Source organism: Elephas maximus, chromosome 4, assembly GCF_024166365.1.
Source record: "Elephas maximus indicus isolate mEleMax1 chromosome 4, mEleMax1 primary haplotype, whole genome shotgun sequence".
NCBI lineage: Eukaryota > Metazoa > Chordata > Mammalia > Proboscidea > Elephantidae > Elephas > Elephas maximus.
Genome location: NC_064822.1, coordinates 182,637,170 through 182,661,826, shown reverse-complemented (window position 1 = coordinate 182,661,826; position 24,657 = coordinate 182,637,170). Strand labels below are relative to the sequence as shown.

Sequence of the window (24,657 nt, the reverse complement as noted above, 5' to 3'; positions counted from 1 at the left end):
GGCTCAGAGAGGTAAAGTGACTGGTCCAGGATCATGGAGCTACAAGTGGTGAGAATCCAGGGCTTCCTAGGGGGCTCATCTCCCAGCACCATATTGGACGTTGCTCTGTTGTGATCCACAGGGTTTTCATTGGCTAATTTTTGGAAGCAGATCACCAGGCCTTTCTTCCTAGTCTGTCTTAGTCTGGAAGTTCCACCGAAACCTGTCCATCATGGGTGATCCTGCTGGTAATTGAAATACCGGTGGCATAAACTCAAGCATCATGGAAACATGCAAGCCACCACAGTACAACAAACCCACAGACAGACAGTGGCTAATATCTCTGGGGTCCCTTACTCAGCCCTACTACAGGCCCATAGAGGCAATACATCTTACAAGAGACCTGTCTTCAGACAGCCTGTGGGCGTGACCTTTACCTGGGATGAGTGGGAGGTATACCCCTGCTTAACTCCACAGACGGGCACGTACCAGGAAGAGGACTGCCTGCCAGGACCCTCAGAGAGGAAGGAAACAGACTCTACAATAAAGGTGAGGGGATGTGGGGACTCCATCGGAATTGACTGGGACAGAACTGGGGAGTAAAACACCCTGGTGAGAAGAGTCAAGAGAGGGCCCCTCCCCTCACTGGAGAATGCCCCTAAGTCTGCATTGAGTTCCCATTTCTTTCGCTCCACATTCAGCAGATATTCAGACATGAGCCCATCCTTGTCCTCAGGGACCTGTGGTCCAGCCCCAGGAACGACACTTGCAGCACTGTTGTCTTCAAGACGCTGTAAGGGCAGGTGAGGCCCCTCTTTTCCGGGTGGGGCAGTGGAGGCCCATTGTTTCTAGAGTCCAGCTGGAGCAGAAAGCATGAAGGCTTTAGGTTTGCGCACACACACACACACACGCACACGCAGGCGCGCACACACACACACACCGGCTTCTTTCTGTACCTGTCTCAGTGATTTTGACATTTCTTGTCTCGTTTCCTCTTAGCACTTTAAAAGTGAAATAACGACACTCTGTTTCATCTTCCCTTCAAAAAGGTTGCACAGGAAGTGACTCGCCCAGAATTGTGCACTGTAAAATCGGTCGGAGGGGAGCCAGGGACAAGACCCCCAAGCCAGGTGCCATTTTACTGATTGAATTCTGAGCACCTGTTCCACACAAGGTGTGCAAATCTGAGTGAGGCAGAGGCGGAGGTAGCCAGTCCTGGCTTCTCTCAGCGTGAACTGTGCTCCTGCTGTGAAAACCACTCTGGGGCAGAACCTCCTGCCCTGTCTGGAATCCCAAAACCAACCCTAAAATTTCAAAGAGCTTCGGCTTGGAAGTGGAGAGAACCGTCTAATCTCAACTTTTCCACTTCCTAGCAGTGTGGCTTTATGCAAATCACCTAACACCTCTATGAACCTGTTTCTTCAGTCTATAAAATGGGGGTAGAAATGCTTGGTTAGGAGGACAATTGTGTAAGTGCCAGGCGTTTAGCAAGCCTTCCGCAAACATTTACAGAGGGTCCCAAACCAAACCCACTGCCGTCGAGTCGATTCCAACTCACAACAACCCTAACAGGACAGAGTAGAACTGCCCCATACAGTTTCCAAGGAGCACCTGGCAGATTCGAACTGCCGACGTCTTGGTTAGCAGCCGTAGCACTTAACCGCTACGCCACCAGGGTTTCCACGAGAGGGTCTGCTAAGGGCTAAAAGCCATCCGTCCAGGTGGCTCCCTGGCCGGGGTCTTCTACCTCCCCTGCCCTGCCCCCATCCCGCGAGCCATCCTCAGGGAGGCAGTGTCCCCGGATCACCCGATGCCTTTAAGGTCCCACCACCCCTGACTTGTTGGCTAGCGAGAAGCTGGGACGCCGCGGCCCGAGGGGCGCATAGGGACCTGCGCACCCACCGGCCCGGTGAGCAGAGGCGCACGAGGGAGTGCTCCGGGAGCTCTGGCAGCTGTTTGGAACCACAGACAGGGGTCAAGTGCGCAGCTAAGGCCGGCGACCTTCGGCCTCCCGCCCGGCCGCCGGCTCCAGCGACGGAAGCCGAAGAACCTCGCTCCCCGCCCACGGGCCCCCACGCGTGGGCCTCCAGGCGGGGCGAGCCGGGGCCTTTGTGTTCAAACCACCCAATGGGCGGCGGTGGGCGGTGACGGCGGGCGGGGCCTGCCCAATGGGCCGCGGCCTGTCAGCGTTGACTGACAGGCGCACACACTCGGCCACGCGCGCCGCCCGGCCCCACTCGCGCCGCGCGGGCCTCGCCGGCTGCATTGTCCGCCGCCCAGGCTCCGCGCTGCCCGCCGCCGCCTGCGCTCCAGCCCGGCCCGGCCCCGTTCGGCCCGGCGCCGATCGCCGCTCGCGGATTCCTGCCCGAGAAGAGGGCGCGCCCGGCCTCGGACGTCCCCGGCCCGCACGGAGGAGCCGCGCAGCAGGTAACGGGGCGCCGGCCGTGGGTCTCCGGGGGGCAGACGCGCAGGGCGAGGGTGCTGGGCTGGCGCGCGCCCGCCTCCGGCGGCCTCGGGCCCAGCCTGACCCGGGGTCATCGTCGGGCCGCTCCGGCCAGGGCCCAGCTGCCCAGGGCCTGGCTCTTGGTCCCGGCCAGGCTGGGCCAGACTCCAGCCCCGCCGGGCACACGCCCCTGGACCGGGCGGGGAGGGCCGAGCGGTGCCCGCGCCAGCGGCCCTGACTCATCTCCCGGCGGTGCGCCCGCCCCCAGAGCCGGGGGCCTTACTGGTCAGCCCGGAGGGCGGACGTCTCTAGGCGGGACTTCCCCGGGAGAGCCTCCCGGGAGACCGGGAGCGAAGCCCGGGCTGCCCACCGGCCCTGGGCAGTGCCTGCGTCTCGCATGCCAGGCAAGACAGTTCCAGGGACAGGCAGTTCCCTGTCGCCTCCGCCGTCTGCCAGGGTTCCGGGGCCAGGGCTGCAGGAGGAAGGTCCATTTTGTTCTCTTCCTTAAAAAAACGAAAACAAAGGGGCGGGGGACTGGGATCTGTGACCTAAAGCAGAGAGCCAGGGCGGTTGCGCCTTTGGTAAAAATCTCTCCAGGTTCAGCCGGTGAGGCATGAAGGGACAGGGAGGTTCACACCTGGGGGTTTTGCAGGTCCCACGAGGGAATGTAGTGTGAAAATGTCACGTGGGAAATACCCAAGATCTGGGTTAAGGCTAAAGACTGGATGGATACTTGTGCCTGTGATACAGGCGTGTGAGGGGAGGTCAGAGCGGAGTTGAGAAAAGCTCAGAAGTGGGAGGGATTTTTGTCCTCCACCCAGTGGTTTTATTTGAGGGTTTCTTTATTGTGTGTGGGGGGGGGGTGAGAGTGGCGGGGGGGTGTCTGTTTGTGCATGTCTTTTCTGACAAGCAAAATATTTGAGCTCCAAGAGGCTTCCTTTTGTTTTGGAGGACCGGGCCTTGTTGGTGTGTTTCATCCTGTGAAGCCCAAACTAAATGCTAAAGATCTTTGGCTTTCTGTTTTGTGATACCAGGACCCTACGGGAAAGTCTGAGAGGCTTCTCCGAGAGGGTGGAGGTGGTTGCTGGCAGTTCTCAGGGGCCCCCACACACCTTCTCCAGAATATTTAGAGCAGCCAGCAGCAGCCCCAGTGTTGCTTTGTTTCTGCCCCAGGGGAAGGCGGCATCCACTTTGGCAGGGCAGGGGTTAAGAGGAAGAGCTGTGGGTGGGCTTCTTGAGGTGTTTTCTTTTGGGGGGCGGGTGTTGGTGGGAGTAGGAGCCTTAATGGTGCAGCAGTTAAGTTCTACACGGCTGCTAACTGAAAGGCTGCTAACTGAAAGACTGGCCGTTTGAACCCACCCAGGGGCTCCGTGGGAGAAAGGCCTGGTGATCTGCTCCTGTAACTTGCCTAGAAAACCCTATGGGGCAGTTCTGCTCTGTCACATGGGGTTGCTGTGAGTCAGGATCGACTTGACAGCACCCAACAACAACAGAAGTGGGAGTGGATTTACCGTATAAGGAATGGAATATAGAAAAGGACAGCTTCCTGCTGTGGCTACTACATTTGTATCCAGTTCCCTGACCAACACTGGCTGAACCCAGGGACAGATGCCGGATGCTGGGTGGGCATCGTACCTGGGAAGATACCTATAAAACCAGGACATGTGGCTGCTTGTTCTTCAGAAGAGGACTTTCTAGAATTCTGCCTGGACTAACCAGACCTTCTGGTTTCCATAGTCTGGGTTGGGATGTGTTAAAGAGTCTATGCCCACCACACAACCCAGAGAAGTAGTCATTTATGTACCACCCAGGAGTATCAAAAATGATAAAAAGTCACAAACTCTCGAGGGGGGTCTAGGCTACAATAATGACTCTGTAATAGGGGTAGGTTGAAGGCCCTGAGAGGAGACTCCCCATGTTTGCAATCTGAGATTGTGAATTTGGGTTTCTGGAGCTGGAAGGCCTATAAATAAGTCTCCCACGTGTCCGGAGAACACCGCCTTCTGCCCGGGCTCTTCACTTTGGCCTCCTTGGGTCCTCATTATCAATCTCAGAGCTTGATTTCCCGCCATGTTGGTGGCGGGCAGGCAGGCCGGGACTGACTGTAATTTCACACTGGCGGTTCCACCTCCCGGTTTGGTTAGTTTGTTAACAGATTCTTGTGTAACTACTCTGTATCCAGCCTGTTCTGAGCATATCTGGGGCTGTAAAAGACTCTAGTTGGGGATATAAGGGCATTCCTGAAACAACTTGACAACTTTATGGCAGCATGGAAAGGTCTCGGCCCTACCACCATGTCAGATCAAAGCGCCAGTCCGTGCTGTGTCACTGACAGGCTGGGTGACTGTGGACAGGCTGTTATCATCCCAGCGCCTTAGGCTCCTCCCTAAAATAGAAGTGACAATACCTCCCTTGCCTGTGAGGCTCGGAAATGGAGTATGTAAGGGGCTTGGTACCTAGTTGGCATTTAACAAAGTATTGTGTCATCCTCATCATATCAAGATGTACAAATATTGTAGTACAATATGCAGGCACCATCAGAATGTAGGCAGGGTTTACCAGGGAAAGGTTTTCTGGAGTTAAGTTTTGCTGGGGCCCTGAGTCAGTGTGGATAAATGCGCAGTAAGGAAAGGAAGGTGCAATCCGAGGGAAGCGGCACAAGTGAACACAGACGCAGCTGGAGGAGAGGGCAGTGTGATGGATGGCTGGACTGCAGGGTCAGTGCCACTCATTGTGCGTTCCTTGGGTGCCTGTTACATGCCAGATTCTCTGCTGAGTGCCAAAGGTGTAGAGCCGAAGGAGGCCCAACTCTGGCTCTCGAGAAGCTCAGTGCCAAAAAACCTTGTAGAAAGCTCCATGAAAGAGGTGGTTGTTATTGTTCACTGCCGTCCAGTCAGCCCCCAACTCATGGCAACCCCATGCACGATGGAACGAAGTGCTGCCTGATCCTGCACCATCCCCGTGATTGGTTGTGGCTTGGACCATTGTGGTCCATGGGGTTTTCATTGATTGTTTTTTGGAAGTAGATTGCCAGGCCTTTCTTCCTAATCTTAGCCTAGAAGCTCCACTAAACCTGTTCATCACCATAGCAACACGCAAGCCTGCACTGACAGACAGGTGGTGGCCAGGAGTCAAACCTGGGTCTCCCACAAATTCTGCCATTAAGCCACCAATGTCCTCATGAAAGAGGTTACACAGGTGCTAAGCAAGCACCGAGGCAGGCAAGGAACTCAGACTGCATGCAGCAGGGTGGGCAGAGCTGGGCAGGTTTAATAAATGCCCACGTCTGGCCCCCAGCTGTGGAGCAGTTCCTCTACCTCTTCTCCAGGAAGGAGCTGGAGAGCAGCCCCAAGTCTCACACGTTGCTCTCCTTTCTCTCCCAAGACTCTTCAGTGGAAGGATCCACGTGCACCTTGTCATGTCTCGGCGAAGCCAGCGCCTCACGCGCTACACCCAGGGGGACGATGATGGGGGCAGCAGCAGCAGTGGCGGGAGCTCCATCACGGGGAGCCAGAGCACCCTGTTTAAAGACAGTCCTCTCAGGTAAGGGACCCAAGAGACCCCTGCAGGCTGGGACAGCCCAGGCCCTGTAGATGGCAGCCGCCTACAGAGCAGATGGGTGGGCAGCTTCGTGGACAGCCTCTCCATGTTGCAGCTGCTTGTGGGCAGAGACGAGGTGCCCTGGTCAGGGGCACCCTTCCTCTATTCACACATGTCAGGGTTCCAGGACCCAGTGTGTTTCTCCTCCCCCTTCTGTCAGCCAGGGCTGCCCTCATGTGCAGAGAACAGGAAGTGGGGAGAGGCAGCTTCATGCACAAGCCAGGCCGGAAACCCCGAGAGGCAAGCTGGGTTCACAGGCACACCATCTGCTATACAAGGGGGTGCCTGTTTGACCCCAGGCCTGCACATCTCACTGGGCTGGGGCCTTGGCAGCTGCCCAGTGAAGTGCTAAGGAAAGGAGCAAGTCAGCAGGGCCCTGGGCAAGGAGGGCCAGGGTGGGCACACCTCCTTGTCCCGCCCCTCTGCCAGAGGTGGGGCTCAGATAACAGCCTGTGGCTTTGCTAGCTCTAGGGGGCGTCAGGTCAGATGTGTCTGGGTGTTCAGTGGGCTGTAGGAATGACTACTGTATTAAGAAGCATGGGAGGAAAACAGGCTTTGAAATTAGAGACCTGGCTTTGAATCCTGGTTCCAACACTTACCGCTAATCACGCCTAGCTGCTTGTGAGATTTAGAAATAACGAGACCAGAGAACGTACCTGCAATTCATAGACAACCCGGAATCAGTGGGAGCTGTTGGTTGCCTGGCAACAAGACTGGTGGTGCACTATTTGAGGGCGCTAGCGGGCTTTCTTTAGTGTCCCTGCTGGGCTGCCCTTGCCTCCTTCCCTCCCCTCATGGTGGACTTCCCACAGGACCTTGAAGAGGAAATCCAGCAGCATGAAGCGCCTCTCCCCAGCGCCGCAGCTGGCCCCGTCCTCTGACCCTCACACCTCCTACTACAGCGAGTCTGTGATCAAGGAGTCCTTCGTAGGTAGCCCCCGGGCCGCCTCCCTGGCCAGGAGCGCCCTCCTCGACAGGAGCTCCATTCTTGACGACCAGCTGCACAGCGACCCCTACTGGAGTGAGTGTCCGCAGTCTTTTTCCTGGGGCTTTGCATCCTTAGGAAACCCTGGTGGCGTTGTGGTTAAGTGCTACAGCTGCTAACCAAAGGGTCAGCAGTTTGAATCCACCAGGTGCTCCTTGGGAACTCTATGGGGCAGTTCTACCCTGTCCTATAGGGTCGCTATGAGTCGGAATCGACTCGACAGCATTGGGTTTGGTTTTTTTTTTTTTGGTGCTTCCTTTAGGCCCTGGGTGGTACAAACGGTTTGCTCTCAGGCTGCTAACGAAAAGGTTGGTGGTTCAAACCCACCCAGCAGCACTGTGGAAGAAAAGCCTAGTGCTCTTTCCATAAACATTATAGCTAAGAAAACCCTATGAATCTCAGGTCTACTCTGTAACACGTGGGGATTACCGTGAGTCAGAATTGACTCGACAGCAGCGGGCTTGGTGTTTTTGGTTTGTTTCCTCTGGGAGCTACCTAATGATTCAGAATTTCCTACTGAGGGGTTTACTGACCATCATTGAGCCAGAGGAGGGGCTCCCCGACTTCGGACACCCTTGAAAGAGAGGTCGAGCCTGCTTGCCTCCCAGACCCCTTTAGATGACAAAGCAGCCACAGGGCTGCTGTAAGCCTTGGAGACGGAGGGGGGCGCCCTGTCTTAGCTCACGATCCGTGGGCCTGGAGAGCTGAGGAAAGGCTGAGTGATTCCTGGGATGCCCCTTCGAGTGTCCCGGGAGGTCCTTGGGGATTCTCTTCTCAGAGCAGCCATGCACCAGGCCGGATTTAAAGGGGCTCTGGGTGATCGGTGCTCTTCTGTCCCCAGGTGAGGACCTGCGGGTGAGGAGGAGGAGGGGCACAGGTAGCACCGAGAGCAGCAGAATCAACGGCCTTGTGGAGAGCAAGCGCTCCGAGGACTTCCTGGGCTCCTCCTCGGGTTATTCTTCTGAGGACGACTATGTAGGTAGGGGTGCTTCCTCTCCGTTCAGGCCCCGGGGGAGGCTCCCGCAGACTCTGCGACCGCTGAGGAGCTGGTGGGAAGCCTGGGGAAGGAGCACAGGGCAGCCGGCAAGAGCACCGTGTCTGGTGAGCACCTCACAGACTGTGGCTGCTCTGTGATCATTTGTTGAGTGAATGCGTGATCCCTTAGCCTAGTTCCGGATGGTGGTTTGAGGGTTGTTCATGAGAAGAGGTGTGCAAGTAAGAAGCTCTAGTGGGATATAAAATACTGAGAACCTGTTTCATTCCTCAGCAAAGCCCCGCTGCCTGCTCCATCAGGAAAGACCTTGGAAGCTCTGGGGATGGGCAGGAGCTGGCGCATGGTCTCAGTCGGAGTCTAGGGGAGAAGGCAATTACCACAGTCTCCATATCCCAGGTTTCCTAAAAGTGAGGGCAAACTGAGCTGGCTTCCCCACCTCATTCTTGCAGGCTACTCGGCAGAGATGGACCAGCAAAATTCAGGTTCACGGCTAAGGAACGCTGTCTCTCGGGCAGGCTCTTTTCTCTGGATGGTGGTCACTTCTCCAGGTGGGTGCTGGCTTGCGGGTGGGTGTTCTCTAGGTGGATGTTCCATCTCCCTGCCATGGGCACCCAGCCTTACTGAGAGACGGCAGGACCACTGGGAAGCTCGTGTGTGATAGAAGTCACTGAGGGCCTTGCGAGGGCCCTTGACTAGAAGGGGGTGGGCAGCTGCAGAGCAGGACAGAGGGGCGCAGGCAGGTGGAGTTAGAGGGACTGGGCAACATGGGGCAGGACAGAGGCACGCTGGCAGGTTGGTGTTGGGGTGGAGGCAGAGAGGACCACAGGTGGAGAGAGCGCTGCTCAAAACCACCCCTGCAGGCCACAGGGCGCCGGATGGAGACTGAGCCCGTGTTGTCACTTTCCAGGCAGGCTCTTCGGGCTTCTCTACTGGTGGGTTGGCACCACCTGGTACCGCCTGACCACAGCTGCCTCCCTTCTCGACGTCTTCGTTTTAACCAGGTTAGTGACTTCAGTTTTGACAACAAACGGGAAAGCCCCAGGACAGAGGAGATGGCAAAAGTGTCCAAACCTGCATCTGGTTTTTCTCAAGTTGGTTCTTTCCCAGCCAACTTTGAGCTCTGATTAGTGGGTGCCCCAGGGCCTGTCCCTCCTCACAGAGAACAGAGTCAGGGTCACTTCTGCTCTTCTGACAGCCTTACAGGCAGTACTCCAGGCACAGGGGGCCGTTTCCTCTTGAGTACTTCCTGCGAAACGCCTCACCAGCCCAGCCACTTCCTGGTTCTCAGACGAACCGGGTGGCCTTACCCTTGCTGGTTAGGCCTTAAGCTCCAGCCGAGAAGTGGGGTTCCCTGAAAGTTAAACTTTCCCTTGGCCTGTGGCACTCTGGACCGCCATCTCATACAGGAGGCTGCTGTGGGTTTGTCAGCTTGTTCCTAAGCCAACAGGATTTGGGAGCCTGCCCCTTGGGCAGGGGAGAGAGAACTGAGTCAGGAAGTCAGTCAGGGTCCCTCTGGCTGTAACCTGGTTCAGGGTGGGCACCAACTATGCTGAGAGGAGGGGCAAGAATGCGTTTGTGTCACCAAAAAAAGTCCTCATTTAAAAAATAATAAGTTCATTTAAGAAGTCATGCATTTTTTAAATATATTTGCTTGCTTAAAAAAACCAACCAAGCCAGTTGATTCTGACTCATGGTGACCCCATGTGTGTCAGAGTAGAACTGTGCTCCACTGGGTTTTCAGTGGCTGATTTTCTGGAAATAGATTGCCAGGCTTTTCTTCCAGGGCACCTCTGGGTGGGCTCAAATCTCCGACCTTTTAGTTAACAGCCAAGCGTATTAGCCATTTATACCACTCAGGGACTCCATATTTGCTTACTCAGAGGAACTCTATGTATGAAAACTTTAGGTTTTTCAAAGGTCATATATTATTTTTAATAACATCTTAAAATTCAGAGCCAAGATTGTCCCTATTACTTCGAGTCCTGCAGGTGAAGCTCTGAAGTATCCGCTCTGGCTGTGGCATGAGGAGTTTGTGGGTGTCCACCGTCAACTCTAGTGCAACACTAAGAAAAACCCCAAGGGACCTTGGCGGGGGGGATATGGCGGTCCTGGAGCCCCCCTCTCATCACCCGGTCTTTGCTCTCCCCCCTCTTGTGTGGTCCAGGCGTGTCTCGTCCCTGAGGACATTTCTCTGGTTCCTTTTGCTGCTGTTGCTCCTCACCTGCCTGACTTACGGTGAGCTGTGCCCACCTGGGTCTCCTGCAGCCTCAGGTGTAGGGGGAAAGGGCAGAGGGGGCTGGCCAGGGGTGGGGCTGGCCAGGGGTGGGGCAGAAATGTGAACAAGGTGGCACTGAGTGGAAATGTGACAGCCTGTGTGATCAAGAAAGGGATGGAAGCAGAGGCAGGACGGATGGGGCAGACGGAGCCTGCACAGGTCCAAGTCCTCAGCCGGCCCTCCCTGACTGCAGCTTCGTGGTCTCAGGTGCCCGGGGAGGAAGGGGACTGCCGCAGACCCCTGCTTTTATCCTTGGAGCGGGGGGACCACACTCCTACAGGGCACATTTGTTCATCCTTTGTGCCACTTGGGCAGGCACACGCCCTGGTACAGGAGGGTTCAGGTAAAAAGCAGGGACTCTGGCAGCGTTCTCATCAGCAGTCAGTGTCCCTCCGTTCCAAAGCAGGATGTTGTCCATGTAAGAGCAAGTTAAATATTTAGCTGTCTTTAGGATAAAAGCAATAAAGCAATAGAGAAATAAGCACCCCTTTTTACACTAAGATACCAGTTATTTACAAGATTCTCTGTGTCGTTCTGATTTCTATCATTGGGCTTTCAAAATTTTTACATAGTTGTAATTATTATGTTAATATACTTATTTTGTGTTTGCCTTCATTTGACAATTTCACAAGAGTTTCTTACCTACCCATATGGGCCTCGTGCTCCGTTTTCATGATCATACCAATGTATAAAGAAAGACCAGACTTTTTTAGGGAGCTGATAGGTTTAGTGCCTATCAATGATTTATTAATAACAAAGTAGAATATTTACCAAGTGTTGGTTTCCTTGTTTCCTGTTGCAAGAACAGCTTGTTCCATCCAGTGGAAACTGGGCATGGCCCTTAAAATAATAACAATCCTTTATCATTGCACAGCATTTTGTTCAGGACACACTTTCATGGGCCTTGTCTCAGTTTAACGTGATTGAGATGTGTAGCAGAGTCACCTGGGGAACTTTTAAAGCATACCACTGGAGGCCCCACCCTCTAGAGAGTGAGCTTGTTGGTCTGGTCTGGGGCCCCACACAGTAGGGTTTGCAAAGCTCCCCGGGGGACTCTGATGGGCTGCCCGCCTGAAAGTCGCGGAGACAGAAAGCACCCTTTACTGTAGCCTGTGGAGTTGGTAGAGCCAATGTCACTGTCACATCCCGAGGTACATGTGGAGAGTGCGTGACCTGCTGCAGGGCGTACGGGTCTGACTTACAGCCCAGGTGCTTCTGATGCACCTGCTCCCAACCTGTGGGTAATCAGCACCATCTCACGCTCCCTTATCTTGTCTCAAGTATCGATGAGGAAAAGGCTCTATATCCTGGTCCCCTTGAGACGTCACCACATGCGAGCAGTGAGACCTCTCACCGTGTGGCTTCCAGCCCATGGGTCTGTCTCTCCTCCTCCCTCTACAGAGCTCAGGAGTAAATATATCACACACCCAAAAACCTGTTGCCATTGAGTCAATTCCAGCTCCTAGTGACCCTACAGGGCAGAGGAGAACGGCCCCATAAGGTTTCCAAGGCTGTAATCTTTATGGAAACAAACTGCTACATCTTTCTCCCACAGAGCAGATGGTAGGTTCGAACCACCAACCTTTTGGTTAGCCGCCAAGCTTTCTTCATCACACAGAGGTGGCCCTGAATCCAGATGTAAGCGTCTCTGTGTGGCCACCCCGGTGCTCTTGCTTGGGGCCACATGCGGCCTCTCCTGGCGAGGGCGGTGCGTTCTGGTTCCCTGAGTCTCACCACGGCAGCCCATTAGTCACCTGGGGAGATTTTAAACAACCTGCACAGAGCCCAGTCCAGGGCAATTAACTCACTTTCTGGAGGGAGGCCAGACAGTGGTATGTTTTAAAAGCTCCCAGCTGAGTCTGATTACAACCAGGGTTGACAGCCACCATCTAGGCCTCTGGGGTCTGCCTCCCCCATCATCCTGAAGTTATTAAAGCCCATGTTTTCCCCCAAGTTTCCCCACCTACAGAAGGACGAGGGTTCTTGAGGGGGACCTCTGAGAATGCTGGGTGGAAGTGGCTACTCAGGAAGAAGGGACTTCCATCCTCTCACCTCCTCCTGGCAGAGGCTCGGCTCACATGAAGGAGACAGGCCGCTAATGACTGGTGGCAGGCAGGCCACGTCCTCTCCTGCTCGTGACTCCTTGTGTGGCCTCCTTGTGTAACCAGTTTGTCCCCTGTGTACAGGCGCCTGGTATTTCTACCCCTATGGGCTGCAGACGTTCCAGCCCGCCGTGGTGTCCTGGTGGGCAGCGAAGGGCCACAGCAGGCAGCATGAGGTGTGGGAGCCCAGAGATTCATCCTCACATTTCCAGGTGAGTGTCTCAAGCTTGGGGCCCTGGTGGTGCAGTGGTTAAGATGCTTGGCTGCTAACTGAAAGGTCAGCAGTTAGAACCCAACAGCTGCTCTGCTGGAGAAAGATGTGGCAGTCTGCTTCTGTAAAGATTTACGGCCTTAGAAACCCTATGGGGCCGTTCTACTCTGTCTTATAGGGTGGCTGTGAGTCAGAATCAGCTCGAGGACAGGGGGTTTGGTTTGGGTTTGTTCTTAGGCTTGTAGGTACCCAAGAGTTTAGCAGCAATTCGGTGACAGAGAAGGTGAGCGAGCCGCCCTCTGCCTGTGTTTGTGGTTGATTCCCCACCCCCCTTATACCGCGCATACAAAGCTTTAAAACTTTGAAAAATGTAAATCTCTTTATTCTCCTAACTATAGTTGTTTGGACTTCCCTTGCGTCCTGCTGAATTTACTTGGGTATCACATTTTTAACCATTTATTTTTGTGGATATTGTTTTCCTGATCACGATCTTATTATTTTATAAATTATGACCTATTCTGTTATCTCTAACTTTTTCTTTTTTAGTCATTATTAAAGCCATTCATTTTCGGGACTCCCTTTTATGTAAAAAGGGGGAAGTAACTGGGTTCTGGGTTTTTTTAAGGAATGAACGCATATTTGCATAAAGATACTAACGACAATAGGTGCCTGGTTTGGGAGGTCGCTGTCCATTGGGAAGAGGGAGGGACGTGACTTTTTGCTGTTTGTTTGTTGAGTATGCAAATGTATTGCCTGTTCAAAAAATGGAATTTTTAAAAATCAGAAGCAATCTCTGCCACTAGGAGGCCCCTGCCCTCTAATTGACAGTTGACAAACAGAGTTTTTTAATTCCTCTTGGCAAAGATTTTTCTCGTTAAGCCAACAAGGTTCTCAGCATTCATGACACGCTGTCAGATGCTACCCTCACGTCCAAATGATTTTTATTCCATCGTCTTCACGGCGTCCAATTAAAGAGGAAAGCAATAAGCCTTTCCACATTATTTGGTTATTAGCCGTAGTTATCAAGGGAGGAGAGGAGCCCTGGTGGTGTGATGGCTAAGCGCTCGGCTGCTAACTGAAAGGTCAGTGGTTTGAACCCACCAGCCACAGTCTGCTTCTGTAAAGATTACAGCCTTGGAAACCCTAAGGGGCAGTTCTGCCCTGTCCTGTAGGGTTGCTGTGATTCAGGAGCGACTCGATGGCAGCAGGTTTGGGTTTGGGGTATCAAGGGAGGAGTGAAAGCTGTTTACATTCAGCAGCTGAACTGCTCAGCCCCTCCTCTGGCTACTCCCGCCCCCACCGGGTTACTCTCCCTGCACCTGCGCAGGTGGGGAGGTAAGGGAGATAGGCTTCAGCACCCAGGTCAACGCCAGGCAGCCGTCCTCCCAGGATCACAGTTCTCACCCCAGCCCTCCTCTGCGGCCCTCTGTGCCTCTTTCTCTCAGGGCATCTACCTGCCCTGCTGAGCTCACCTGCCCCTAGGGCAGGTAGACGGAGCCCCAGGGCGTGTGTACCTCTCGGTGTTTCTAGATTCTTTTCCCTGTCTGTGCAGTCTGTCTCCGGATGGCCCGTTTTCAGGGAGCACAGTTGCCTGAGGATGCTCATGGGCCACTCACCTCTCTGGTGTTTTTCTTCCCCGCCCCACCAGGCTGAACAGCGCATCCTGTCCCAGGTGCACTCCCTGGAGCGGCGCCTGGAAGCACTTGCTGCCGAATTTTCCTCCAACTGGCAGAAGGAGGCCTTGCGGCTGGAGCGCCTGGAGCTGAGGCAGGGGGCTGCCGGTGAGGGCGGTGACGGTGGCGGTGGTGGCCTTAGCCACGAGGACACTCTGGTGCTCCTGGAAGGGCTCGTGAGCCGCCGCGAGGCTGCGCTGAAGGAGGACTTCCGCAGGGACATGGCTGCCCGGATCCAGGTTGGGAGAGGAGGGGCCTGGGTGTCCTGGGTGGGTGACACCCATGGGAACTCATAACTGTCAGTGGTGGGTGGGGTGGGGTGGAGGGGGTCAGCACCATACACCCCAATGTGAGAGACACACTGCCTCTCTGGGGCTCGGACAACTCCACCACTTGGCCATCGCTTGCCCTCTCTGAACCTGTTTCTCTTTGAGATGGAGACACTGATACCTGCTCCACACGGTAGTGAGGATACAAGGTTATAAGTAAGGTGCCAACAGCACCTGACACCACATCGATATGCAGTAAAGATCAGGCGGGAGTCTCGCGTGTTACAGAGGTGCACTGTAGTATAAAGGAGAGGCTCTAGCTTTGGGATCACACAGAGCTGGGGCTGAACTGCAGTGTAAATTCCACAGACCAGACGTGCAAGCCCGAGTCTGTAAAATCCTGTGTCTCTGCTCCTTGTTCAACAGGAAGAGCTGGTGGCCCTGAGAGCAGAACATCAACAAGACTCAGAAGACCTCTTCAAAAAGATTGTCCAGGCTTCCCAGGTCAGGCGGGTTTGGAGGTGCCCACCCAGGGGCCTACAGTGGGGTCCTGAACCAATTCAACATCTATTCTTGGACTGAAAAAGACACCTAGGGCCCTTGGTCCTTCCAAAGTGTCCACTTAGAAGTAGAATGGGGTGACTGACTGGTTTGTTTGAACCGAACTCACCTCAATGGGAATGCTCTTGAGGGACTCACTGGGAGGGTGCTTGAGGACAGGGAGGGCTGTTTTCAAACGGCCTGTTGTGCTGGGTAGACAGTGAATGTGTGAATGTCTGAGTGCGTTGGATGTGGGTGAGACTGTCATGAGAACTTTGCCCAGGAGACCAGTTTGAAGTCTGCTGCAGGAGTCGGGATACCGGGGCAGGGTGTGATTAGCAAAGACTGCCCTGCCAGCAAAGAGCAGATCCTGCTCCGGGGGCCAGTTTCTCTGAGCTCGCTGTTTCTTGCTTACAGGAGTCTGAGGCTCGTCTCCAGCAGCTGAAGTCAGAGTGGCAAAGGTAATGGGCACTGTCACCTGGCCCAGGCAGGACTGGGGAGTGGAGCTAAAAGGCAGAGTTCGATCGTGTGACTAAGTAGAGAAGGGGGTGGCGGAAACCTAGCTCAGGACTAGCTGCTTAGAGCCTGTGAGGCTAGTGGGTGGGGGCTGGCTGATGGTGGTGGTGGGCACAGCAGTAACCTTGGGACACACTGTCTTCCCTGTCTAGCCCGCACGTTGCCCCCCCTCAACCCCATGTCCTGGATGTCCATAACTGTCCAGAAGGTTTGAGGTTGAGTCAGGGGCTGGGGGCTTAGAGAGGAGACAGGCTCAAAGTTAGCTCCTTGGGGTAAGCAAGCCAATGCATAGCCCCCTGGACTGCGTTGTACCCCTGGAAGCTCCAAGAGTCAGCCTGACACCCTCTCGCCTTCTGTCAAGTGGAGGACACACATCCTAGTATCACGAACACTCTTTTTCTTGGGCCTTCTTGTTTTCTTTGTCATGGCCTTACCCTCCAAAAGAGACATCCAAGGCTTACTCTTCTCTCTTTGGGACTAGGATGACCCAGGAGTCCTTCCAGGAGAATTCCCTGAAGGAGCTGGGACGGCTGGAGGGCCAGTTGGCAGGCCTGCAGCAGGAGCTGGCAGCCCTGGCCCTGAAGCAGGGCTCTGTGGAGGACCGCGTGGACCAGCTGCCCCAGCAGATCCAGGCTGTGCGTGATGACGTGAGTTGCAACCAGCCAGCTTCCTGGCGAACGCCCTCTCCTCTGAGAGCCTCTGTCCTGGGAATCTACACAGCAGAGACCCTTGCCCCACAGCCTCTGTTACTCCCGTGAGACCACACCTCTGGACTTGGCGTTGTACAGGCTTGCTTTCATGAGAGGCCTTCCTGTTTTTCCATGGGTACTCAGGAAGGGTTGTTCATAGCTCTGTCCCCTGTGAGGCACCAACCAGGCATGTGCCGGCTCTCCCTGCGGGCCTCACTCCCTCTCTAACTCCTCACCCTAGTGAGCCACCCCACTCCGAGCTCTGGCTCTTCCAAGAGCCTCCCCTGGAGTGAGACCTTTTCTCGTCCCCAGGTGGAGTCTCAGTTCCCTGCCTGGATCGCTCAGTTCCTGCTCCGAGGTGGGGGGACCCGCGCAGGACTCCTTCAGCAAGAGGAGATAGAAGCTCGGCTGCAGGAGCTGGAAAGCAGGATCCTCGCCCACATGGCAGAGACACAGGGCAAGTCAGTGAAGGAGGCCGCGGCCAGCCTGGGGCTGATGCTGCAGAAGGAAGGCATGATCGGGGTAACGGAGGAGGTGAGGACACATGCCTTCCCCGCTCCACACACACACACCCCAGCCTGTGTAGCCCCATGCTGCCATCTCCTTGGAGTGTTCTAGTACAGAAGTGACAGGCGGGGCTGTGATATTTGCGTTGGAGCTGGGGTGGTGGGTGGGTGGGTGGAGGTACACCGAGGTTGAGTGGAGTGTGTGCCCAGACACCCAGCCTCACAGGCACCAGTATAGTGTAAGTATATGAGGGCTCAGCGCATGGGTGCCCAGCCCGGGGGTGGCGGGGGCATGGGGGAGGATGTCTGTTTTCCGTCCACGACACTGAGTGTCTCTTCTTGTGCTAAATTTAGCAGGTACACCACATTGTAAGCCAGGCCCTGAAGCGATACAGCGAGGACCGCATTGGGATGGTGGACTACGCCCTGGAATCAGGAGGTGGGCCGCTTTGCCTTCCATCTCACCACCAGTCCCGTTAGCTCCTGGCATGAGCCAGGGCTGCAGAGGTGCTAGGCAAGCAAGGCTGGAGGTCAGTGGAGATCAAGCAGCCTAGAACTGGCCACCAGGTCACAGTAGGTCAGGGAGGTTGGGATGCTCAGAGCACTGTCCTTGGCCAGAAGTGCTGACGTTTGCCAGCTGCTTTGTGGGGCCGGGATAGATCTGAAGAGAGGGCTGGGCATCTGACCTCATCCACAGAGAGAAAGGCAACAGTCCCTCCTGTGGCAGCTGCCACCCTGCATGCCGGGCCTTCCTTGAGTGGCGAACTGAGGTGGCTGTCTGGTCTTTCTCCCCCACTGGCACCCAGGCCCCAGTGCCCACTCTGCCTGCCTTTCCCATTTTAGGGGCCAGTGTTATCAGCACACGATGCTCCGAGACCTATGAGACCAAGACAGCCCTCCTCAGTCTCTTTGGAATCCCCCTGTGGTACCACTCCCAGTCGCCCCGGGTCATCCTCCAGGTAAGCCCCACCCAAGGTCTTAACACAGAGTCATTCTCCTCTTGCGCCTGCATGGCTGGGTAGGGCCAGGCACTGCTCAGCAGTTATCCTGGATGTGGGTGGGGCTTCTCAGTCATAGCACCCCCTGTGACGTGACTGTCCTCCATTCCAGCCAGATGTACACCCGGGCAACTGCTGGGCCTTCCAGGGCCCCCAGGGCTTTGCCGTGGTCCGCCTTTCTGCCCGCATCCGCCCCACTGCCGTCACCTTGGAGCACGTGCCCAAATCCTTGTCACCTAACAGCACCATCTCCAGTGCCCCCAAGGACTTTGCCATCTTTGTGAGTAGCCAACCATGTGGAGGCCGGAGGGGCTGCAGGAGGATCCTGTGGGGCTCTCTGTTCAGAATAAAGGGACTCGGGGAGGGGACAGGGGAGCAGATTCTGGAGCCGAAGAACAGAGTGGGAAGGGGACGCTTCAGTCCCAGCTGTCTCAGGCTCCTGAGGAGGAAACTGAGGCACAAGAGGGTTAAGTGACTTGTCACAGGGCACACAGCAGCCCCGGTTCCAGGCAGGGCACCCTTGCCTGTGTCCAGGGCTCAGGCCCTCCTTCAGTCCTGCAGAGGCTGTGCCTGACCCGCTGAGGTGTGAGGGGCAGGTGTGGGAGGGAGGGAGGGAGAGGGGAGCATCTGTTGCACACTCTGGGTCCTCTCCCTGCTCCATCCCTGCGCCCCTCCCTCCCAGGTGGCCCCGCCACAGCTAAGAACAGGCGCCTTCCCTCCTGCCATTCCTTTGCTGTCTTTGCAGGGGTTTGAGGAAGACCTGCAGCAGGAGGGGAGGCTCCTTGGGAAGTTCACCTATGATCAGGACGGGGAGCCCATCCAGACATTTTATTTTCAGGTACAGGATCCTGCCCTGCCAGCAGAGGGCGCATACTCACTTTCTCCTCCTTTCAGCTCAGTGATTGAGGCAAGGCTGGGGCCCAGGGGAGGCCGCCTGTCTTAAGCGCTGGTGGGCATCAGGCCCTCGGTTAGAAATGCAGGTTCCCAGTCTCCACCCCAGGAGATTCTGATTTCTAGGGCCGTTGGGCCTGGGAATCTGCATTTTAACAATTCTTTTGCCTTAGATGCAGGTGGCCTGAGGACCACCCTAGAAGAATCCCTGGTGGGAGGAATTGGGTGGAGGGGTGGGGGCATCGTGAGGTTTAGAAGGTGGGAAGAGAGGCTCGGGAGAGGCAGGTATGGCCAAAATTCAGCTCTCAGGGCTGGGGGTGGTGCAAGTTTTAGGTAGAGAAGTGGCAATATGATGGCATTTTGGAAAGGTCACTGTGACCATGTGTCAGTGGTGAATTGAAGGGGCCACACCTGGAGACAGGGAGGCAGATCCACATGGAGGAGGTGCGAGTGAGGGTGTTGGGAGTGGGATGGAGAGAGGGTGAGTCAGACACCTTTGGTGGGTCCTGCGCCTCAGACTGGATGGGAGCAGGGAAGGGGAGGGTGGAGATGAGGCAGCTCCAGGCAGCAGGATGCAGAACACGGGTCTGGTCAGAGCGGAGGCGCCAGTGAGAGGGTCCAGGGGACATCGGTGTGGACTTAGATGGGAAGGCGAAGCTGTCGTCAGCACAGAGATGGTCGCTGGAGTGTGGGGAGCAGCTGGGGTTTCTCAGGGCGATTGGTAGACTGAGCTAGGAACCCCCAGGCCTTAGGAGCAGGGAGGGGACAGGAGGGTGTGTAGAATGGCCAGGGAGGAGACAGGACTGCCTGGCCAGGAGAGCACCAGGCCTGAGCCAGCAAAACTGTGGACATAGAGGCCAGAGCCTGGAGGCCAGGGGCTGGATGGGGGCGTGAGAAGGAAAGGGAGAAATCCTGCTGAGTTAAGGAGATTGTTTTATAACATTAACCAGTATTAAGCGCCCCATGAAGGTAGTTCTACCTATTAATAGCATCATGACAAAAAAGCGACTCTGAACTGATCATTTTGGATGAATTTGTATCTTATTGTTCCCGATTGCATGGTCCCTAGTACAAGACTGTTTTTATGTCGCCTGTGGGCCAGGCCCGGCACAGGCTTGCAGGGTTGGGCCCTGTAGGGATGCTGGAGCCCTGGGGCTCCTTGGCCCACAGGCAGCAGCTTTTGTAGCCCGGTTCTCCTCAGAGCTCCAGGGGAGCAGGAAGGTGGTAGGAGGGGCACCTTCTAGGCCCTGGGGCAGGCAGGTGCCACCACCTCTCACCTTCTCTGTCAGCGAAGGCACAGAGGAATCACCGAGGCTCCTGATACCTCCCTTCTCTACCCAGGACCCTACAATGGCCACATACCAGGTGGTGGAGCTGCGAATCCTGACCAACTGGGGCCACCCTGAGTACACCTGCATCTACCGCTTCAGGGTGCACGGGGACCCTGCCCACTAGGCTTTCTTGCTCGTGCCTGCCGCCAGCCACCAGGAGGCCAGCCCGTGGGCCTGGGCTGCCCCTCTCAGCACGCCGCATCTGCCTTCTCTGGGGTGGGTGAGCAGGACCCTGCCACTTCCCCACATGCTTGATTAGCGCCAACTTCCAGGAGCAAGAAAGAAGAGCTCCTGCCCCGGTGGACACAAGAGGACACACAGGGCTGTCCTGAGCAATGGGCAGCTTGGGGTGGACAGTAGCCCGGCGGTCTCCCTTTATTCCTGGCTGTCCTCATGTCAGCCAGGGTTGATGTCCCCCTCCTGGGAGGGTGTATATATGTACCATATCACGGGGAAGGGTAATGAATGAACACGCTTCAACAAAGGACAGGGGAAGCCTCCTGGCCTTGGGCCTTGGTGATGGGGCTGCCTCCCAGGAGCTGCTGCCAGAGGCATGGGAACGAAGCATGTGCCAAAGCTGCCGGCAGGACAAGCCAGGGCCTGGGCAGATGAGCAGAGCTGCTCCTGTGTGGGGAGGGGGCTCAGCACAGCACGGACTGAAGCCCAGAGAGGAAGCACTGGTGTACGGTTGCTGGGCTCTTCCAGTGTGGCTGCTGCCCATTTAGGAAGCCTGGCCCCGGATTCCCTGAGGGGTATCTGCACACTGTTATTTGTCCTGGGTATAGGTGGGGCCGGGGACTTCTCGTACCCTAGAGGGCACTGGGTCCTGTGCACTTCATCAGGGCAGTTGCCCTGTGTGGCTCTGAGCGGCCAGGGCAGGCCTACGGGACTCTCCTTTGCTGGGAAGAGTTGCTTTTTCTTCCCTGCCGCTGAGGCAGGCCCACTCGGCATCCCATTCCTGCCATGGCCTGCCAGTGCCCCAGGGCGAGCTCACCACATTCCCCGGGGGTCAGGAACCCCATCGGCTCTTTGGGACCACTAACATGTGGGGATGAGGAGCCCTGGTGGCACAACGGTTAAGTGCTTGGCTAATAAGCGAAAGTTCAGTGGTTTGAGCCCACCAGCTGCTCAGTGGGAGGAAAGACCTGGAGATGGGTTCCTGTAGATTACAGCCTAGGAAACCCTACGGGGCAGTTCTGCTCTGCCCTACAGGGCTGCTGTGAAGAGGAGTTGACTCGCTGGCACACAAGCATCTGGGGGCAGCTGGGAGGCTGAGAAGCAAGGAGCTCCCTAGGCTCTTGTGGGGTCCAGTGATGATGGTGACATTCTGGGTGTCACGGTCGATCCTGCCCCCCATAAACCTACTCAGGCACCTGCTGTAAGGAGGCCCTAACCCTCAGGCTACCCTTTGGGGTCTTTCAGCTCTTGCTCAGATTTTGTTTCCTTTTCTGGCTCATTTTCCATGGACGGGAGTCAGGGTGGGGGCTGGGGGAGGAGCTGGCAGTTACACTGGGTTGGGAGGGGGGTGAGGAGGGGCTTTTAGACCCAGCAGGCCCAACTGTATTATGTATATATTTTTCAAGGTCTGTTTTTTAACTGAAAGAAAAGCTAAGGGCTTGACTTCCTAGCCCCGTTCTGGGGGGCTTTGGGTGATAATTCAGTTCCTTGGAACCTGGTTGCCAGAAGGGCTTGGGGCAACGGCTCCAGATGTAGCCACTGGTTCTGGTCTGTTGGGAAGGGACAGGAAGGGCTGCTGTGCCAGGGCTGAGCCCTCCAGGGCGCCCCCTGCACAGCCCGGCCCGAGTCAGCCAGGTTTTGTTTCGCGCTCTCCTGTCACAAATGCTGCACTCTTGGTTCTTAATTTTGTATCTCCAGATTCTAATTTATGCCTATGCAAAAGAATAAATTATGCCCTGGATTTAAAGGAGTGTGGTGGCTATTTATGAGACTGCTCTTGGGAAAATGGGAGAATGAATGCTGGCCAAAACAATGCCCCCTAAGAGTTACTCAATTGTAGAAGCCCAGCCTCCGTGTTCACCTCTTGGCTAAAACTGGGATGTGGGAGTAGGGGCAGCGGGGTCTGAGGCCAGGCTGACTCCAGTCTGGTTCTGGGCGGCAGGTTGGCAGAAGAAGGAAGTGAGGTGTTTTAGGAGCTGTCACTGATAGCCCACTATGAAGCAGGAGGCAAGTCGGCTTTTTTCAGTGATGTTTGAGCAAACCCCGGTTTGAGCAAGAGGTAGAAAAAGTTACTCTTAACTACTGACCACGTCCACCTTGAGTGTTGTGACCCTCTTCCACAGAAATTAGATATTTGCCCCGTGTTTCTGGGATGGGCCAAGCAGGTGTCGCACTGTAATGCTTCTGGGGGTCCCCTGAAGAGCCAGAACCTGCCAGCTCAGGGGACACGGGTCCTGATCCTTCCCTGCAAACATCTCCCTGACTCAGTGACTCCTAGGACCTGCTCAAGGGCTCTGGGTAGCTCCCCACTGGGTCTCTCACAGCTCTTTCCCCGACCATGGCACCTGGCCCAGGGCACGAAGCCAGTCATGTGGAGGACAAACTGCCACAGGGGAAGGGTGCTGGGCAGAGAGCAAACCCAGCCTGGGGCCGAGGGCCAGCTGGCCTCTCCACTCAGCATGTGGAAAACTGTCCTCCCTCTCTCATCTCCTGCTCGCTTCCCTCCCCGGTTCACCCAACAACTCATCTCAACAAAGACACCCCAAACAGCACCAGGGAACGGCTTCCTGGAACTTGCCACATGGCCCGAGCCAGGTGCCTTTGCTTGTGCCTGTCCTGGTCCTGGCATGTGCCATCCTGTGCATGTGCAAACCCTAGGTGCCCCTCATGTCACACGTACAGCCCCCACTCCACCGTCCTCCTGGTAAGCCCCTCAACCCCACTCAAACTTCCACTTCCCCTTGCACCACCTTCTATTCCTGTTGCCTTTGTTCACGCTGTGCCGAGGTGGCCAATAAGCAGAACGGTGGTCCTGACTGGGATCTGGGCCATCTCTGTCCCACCCCATCAGAAGGCCTTATTCCTGCTAACACATCCGTACACGTTTGCTGCACGTACAGAAGGGCCAGGATCTGCCAGTAAAGATGACAGGATTAACAACTTTATTCTTCATCAACTACAAAAGGGCTGGTGTCTTGTTCCAAATGGATAGTTGGTAGGGCTTGGACCTGTAGGGGACCTCTGTCATCCGCGTTAATGACAGGGAAACACTTAACTCAGTGGCATGCCAGCAGGTGTGCGCCTGGTGAGCACCAAGAGCCAGCCCGGCCCTCTCGAATGTCTGATGGCAGAGGCCAGCATAGGGGGCACAGCTTCTGAATGTGAAAAAAGTGGTTATGGCAACCACCGCCACTTGTAGGGGCCAAAAGAGTTCACACAAAAGCTTCCATCTGCTCCCAGAGCCAGGACTAAAGCCTGCGGAGGCACAAATTCCATAGCGCCTGCCACGGGGGCAGAAAGAGCAAAGCGTGCTGAACACTGCAGGCCTGTTTTGAAGGCACCCAGTGGGCTGGGCCAGCAGCAGCCCCCATAAGCAGAGCCAGAGCCAAAAAGCAAGAGGAAAACAGCCAGCAGACACGCAGGCAGGGTGAAAGGCCAAGGCCAGGCTGCTGACTGGAAAGGCTGAGGGCAAGGCTGGTGCAGGAACCGCCACTTGCTGGGGGACACTTCTCTGAGCTTCAGTTTCCTAAATTAGAAAAATGGAACTAATAGCACCTACCTCATAGGTGGCAGTCATAACCATCAAAGAACATGAAGTACGTGAGGCCACCTGGTACAGCCCCAGCCCCACAGCACAAACATATCAATGCCACGTTGCCACATTTCTCCTTTCAGCCTGAACCTCGGCTCTTGGCCTCTGCTATGGACTTGGGACTCCTCGTCCAGCCCAGAGCAAGATGCTGGCACGGATGGTAGAGTGCGGTGGCCATTTACTGAGGACCTCCCCATGGGCCAGGGCACTGTGTCAGGGGTTTCACAGATTTCCTCACTGAATCCTCACCAGCAGCCTGAGGTAGCAACTGGCCTCTAGTTGTAGACGAGGAAACTGCCCTTCAGAGAAGGTTGGTAACTTGACTGCATCACACAGCAAGTGGAGGAGCCTGGGTGTCGGAGCCACACCTGCCAGCCAGGAGAACCTAAGCCCAGCTGGCCCAGCCCTGCTCCGGCTGCTCACTGGGTGCTCAGGGACGGCAAAGCTGCAGCGTACCCCGTGGGCAGCACCTGCCTGGAGGGGCTGGGCAGGGACCACGACACTGGCAACTTGGAACCAACTTTTATTTTGTATGCTGGTCTGGTCAGCTCACGGCCACAGGTCAGTGGTAACTAGAAATAGTTGGCGGGAGGGAAGGAAAGGGGACCAGCAGTCCAGAAGCAGGGGGTCAAAAAGGAAGGTTGGGGGACAGGAAGGAGGCGAGGCTGAGGAAGGACCCCGCCAGCTGGGTGTCCGCCCTGGCTAGAGAAGGAACAAATCTCAGCCTGTCAGCGCACCCACCCTAACTGGGGCTTCCGTCCAGGCCTACGTTGCCATTTCTGGGCGGGGCAACTGCACCCTCCACCCGGGCGGCGCTTCTTCCGGAGGGCTTAAAGCTCTGTGCAGGCCTGCAGGTCTTTTTCGCCACCCCCCCCCCCCGCCCCCG

The 24,657-nt window shown here is 55.8% G+C and overlaps 1 protein-coding gene across 2 annotated transcripts; it reads left to right on the top strand.

Moving 5' to 3' along the window:
• The first annotated feature begins 2,206 nt into the window (after positions 1–2,206).
• SUN2 (Sad1 and UNC84 domain containing 2) lies at positions 2,207–21,509 on the top strand. Of its 2 annotated transcripts, none has more exons than XM_049884449.1 (18): positions 2,207–2,406; positions 5,807–5,965; positions 6,835–7,043; positions 7,849–7,986; positions 8,451–8,549; positions 8,909–9,002; positions 10,166–10,236; positions 12,463–12,590; positions 14,238–14,501; positions 14,958–15,035; positions 15,489–15,532; positions 16,069–16,234; positions 16,589–16,810; positions 17,137–17,221; positions 17,626–17,741; positions 17,893–18,060; positions 18,526–18,618; positions 20,013–21,509. In XM_049884449.1, exons 2-18 carry the CDS (start codon positions 5,841–5,843, stop codon positions 20,124–20,126), a joined length of 2,214 nt encoding a protein of 737 aa, XP_049740406.1. In that variant the 5' UTR covers positions 2,207–2,406; positions 5,807–5,840; the 3' UTR covers positions 20,127–21,509. The 2 variants fall into 2 exon arrangements, with proteins under 2 accessions (XP_049740406.1, XP_049740407.1); XM_049884450.1 differs by lacking the exon at positions 2,207–2,406 and adding an exon at positions 2,744–2,907.
• The last annotated feature ends 3,148 nt before the right edge of the window (positions 21,510–24,657 follow it).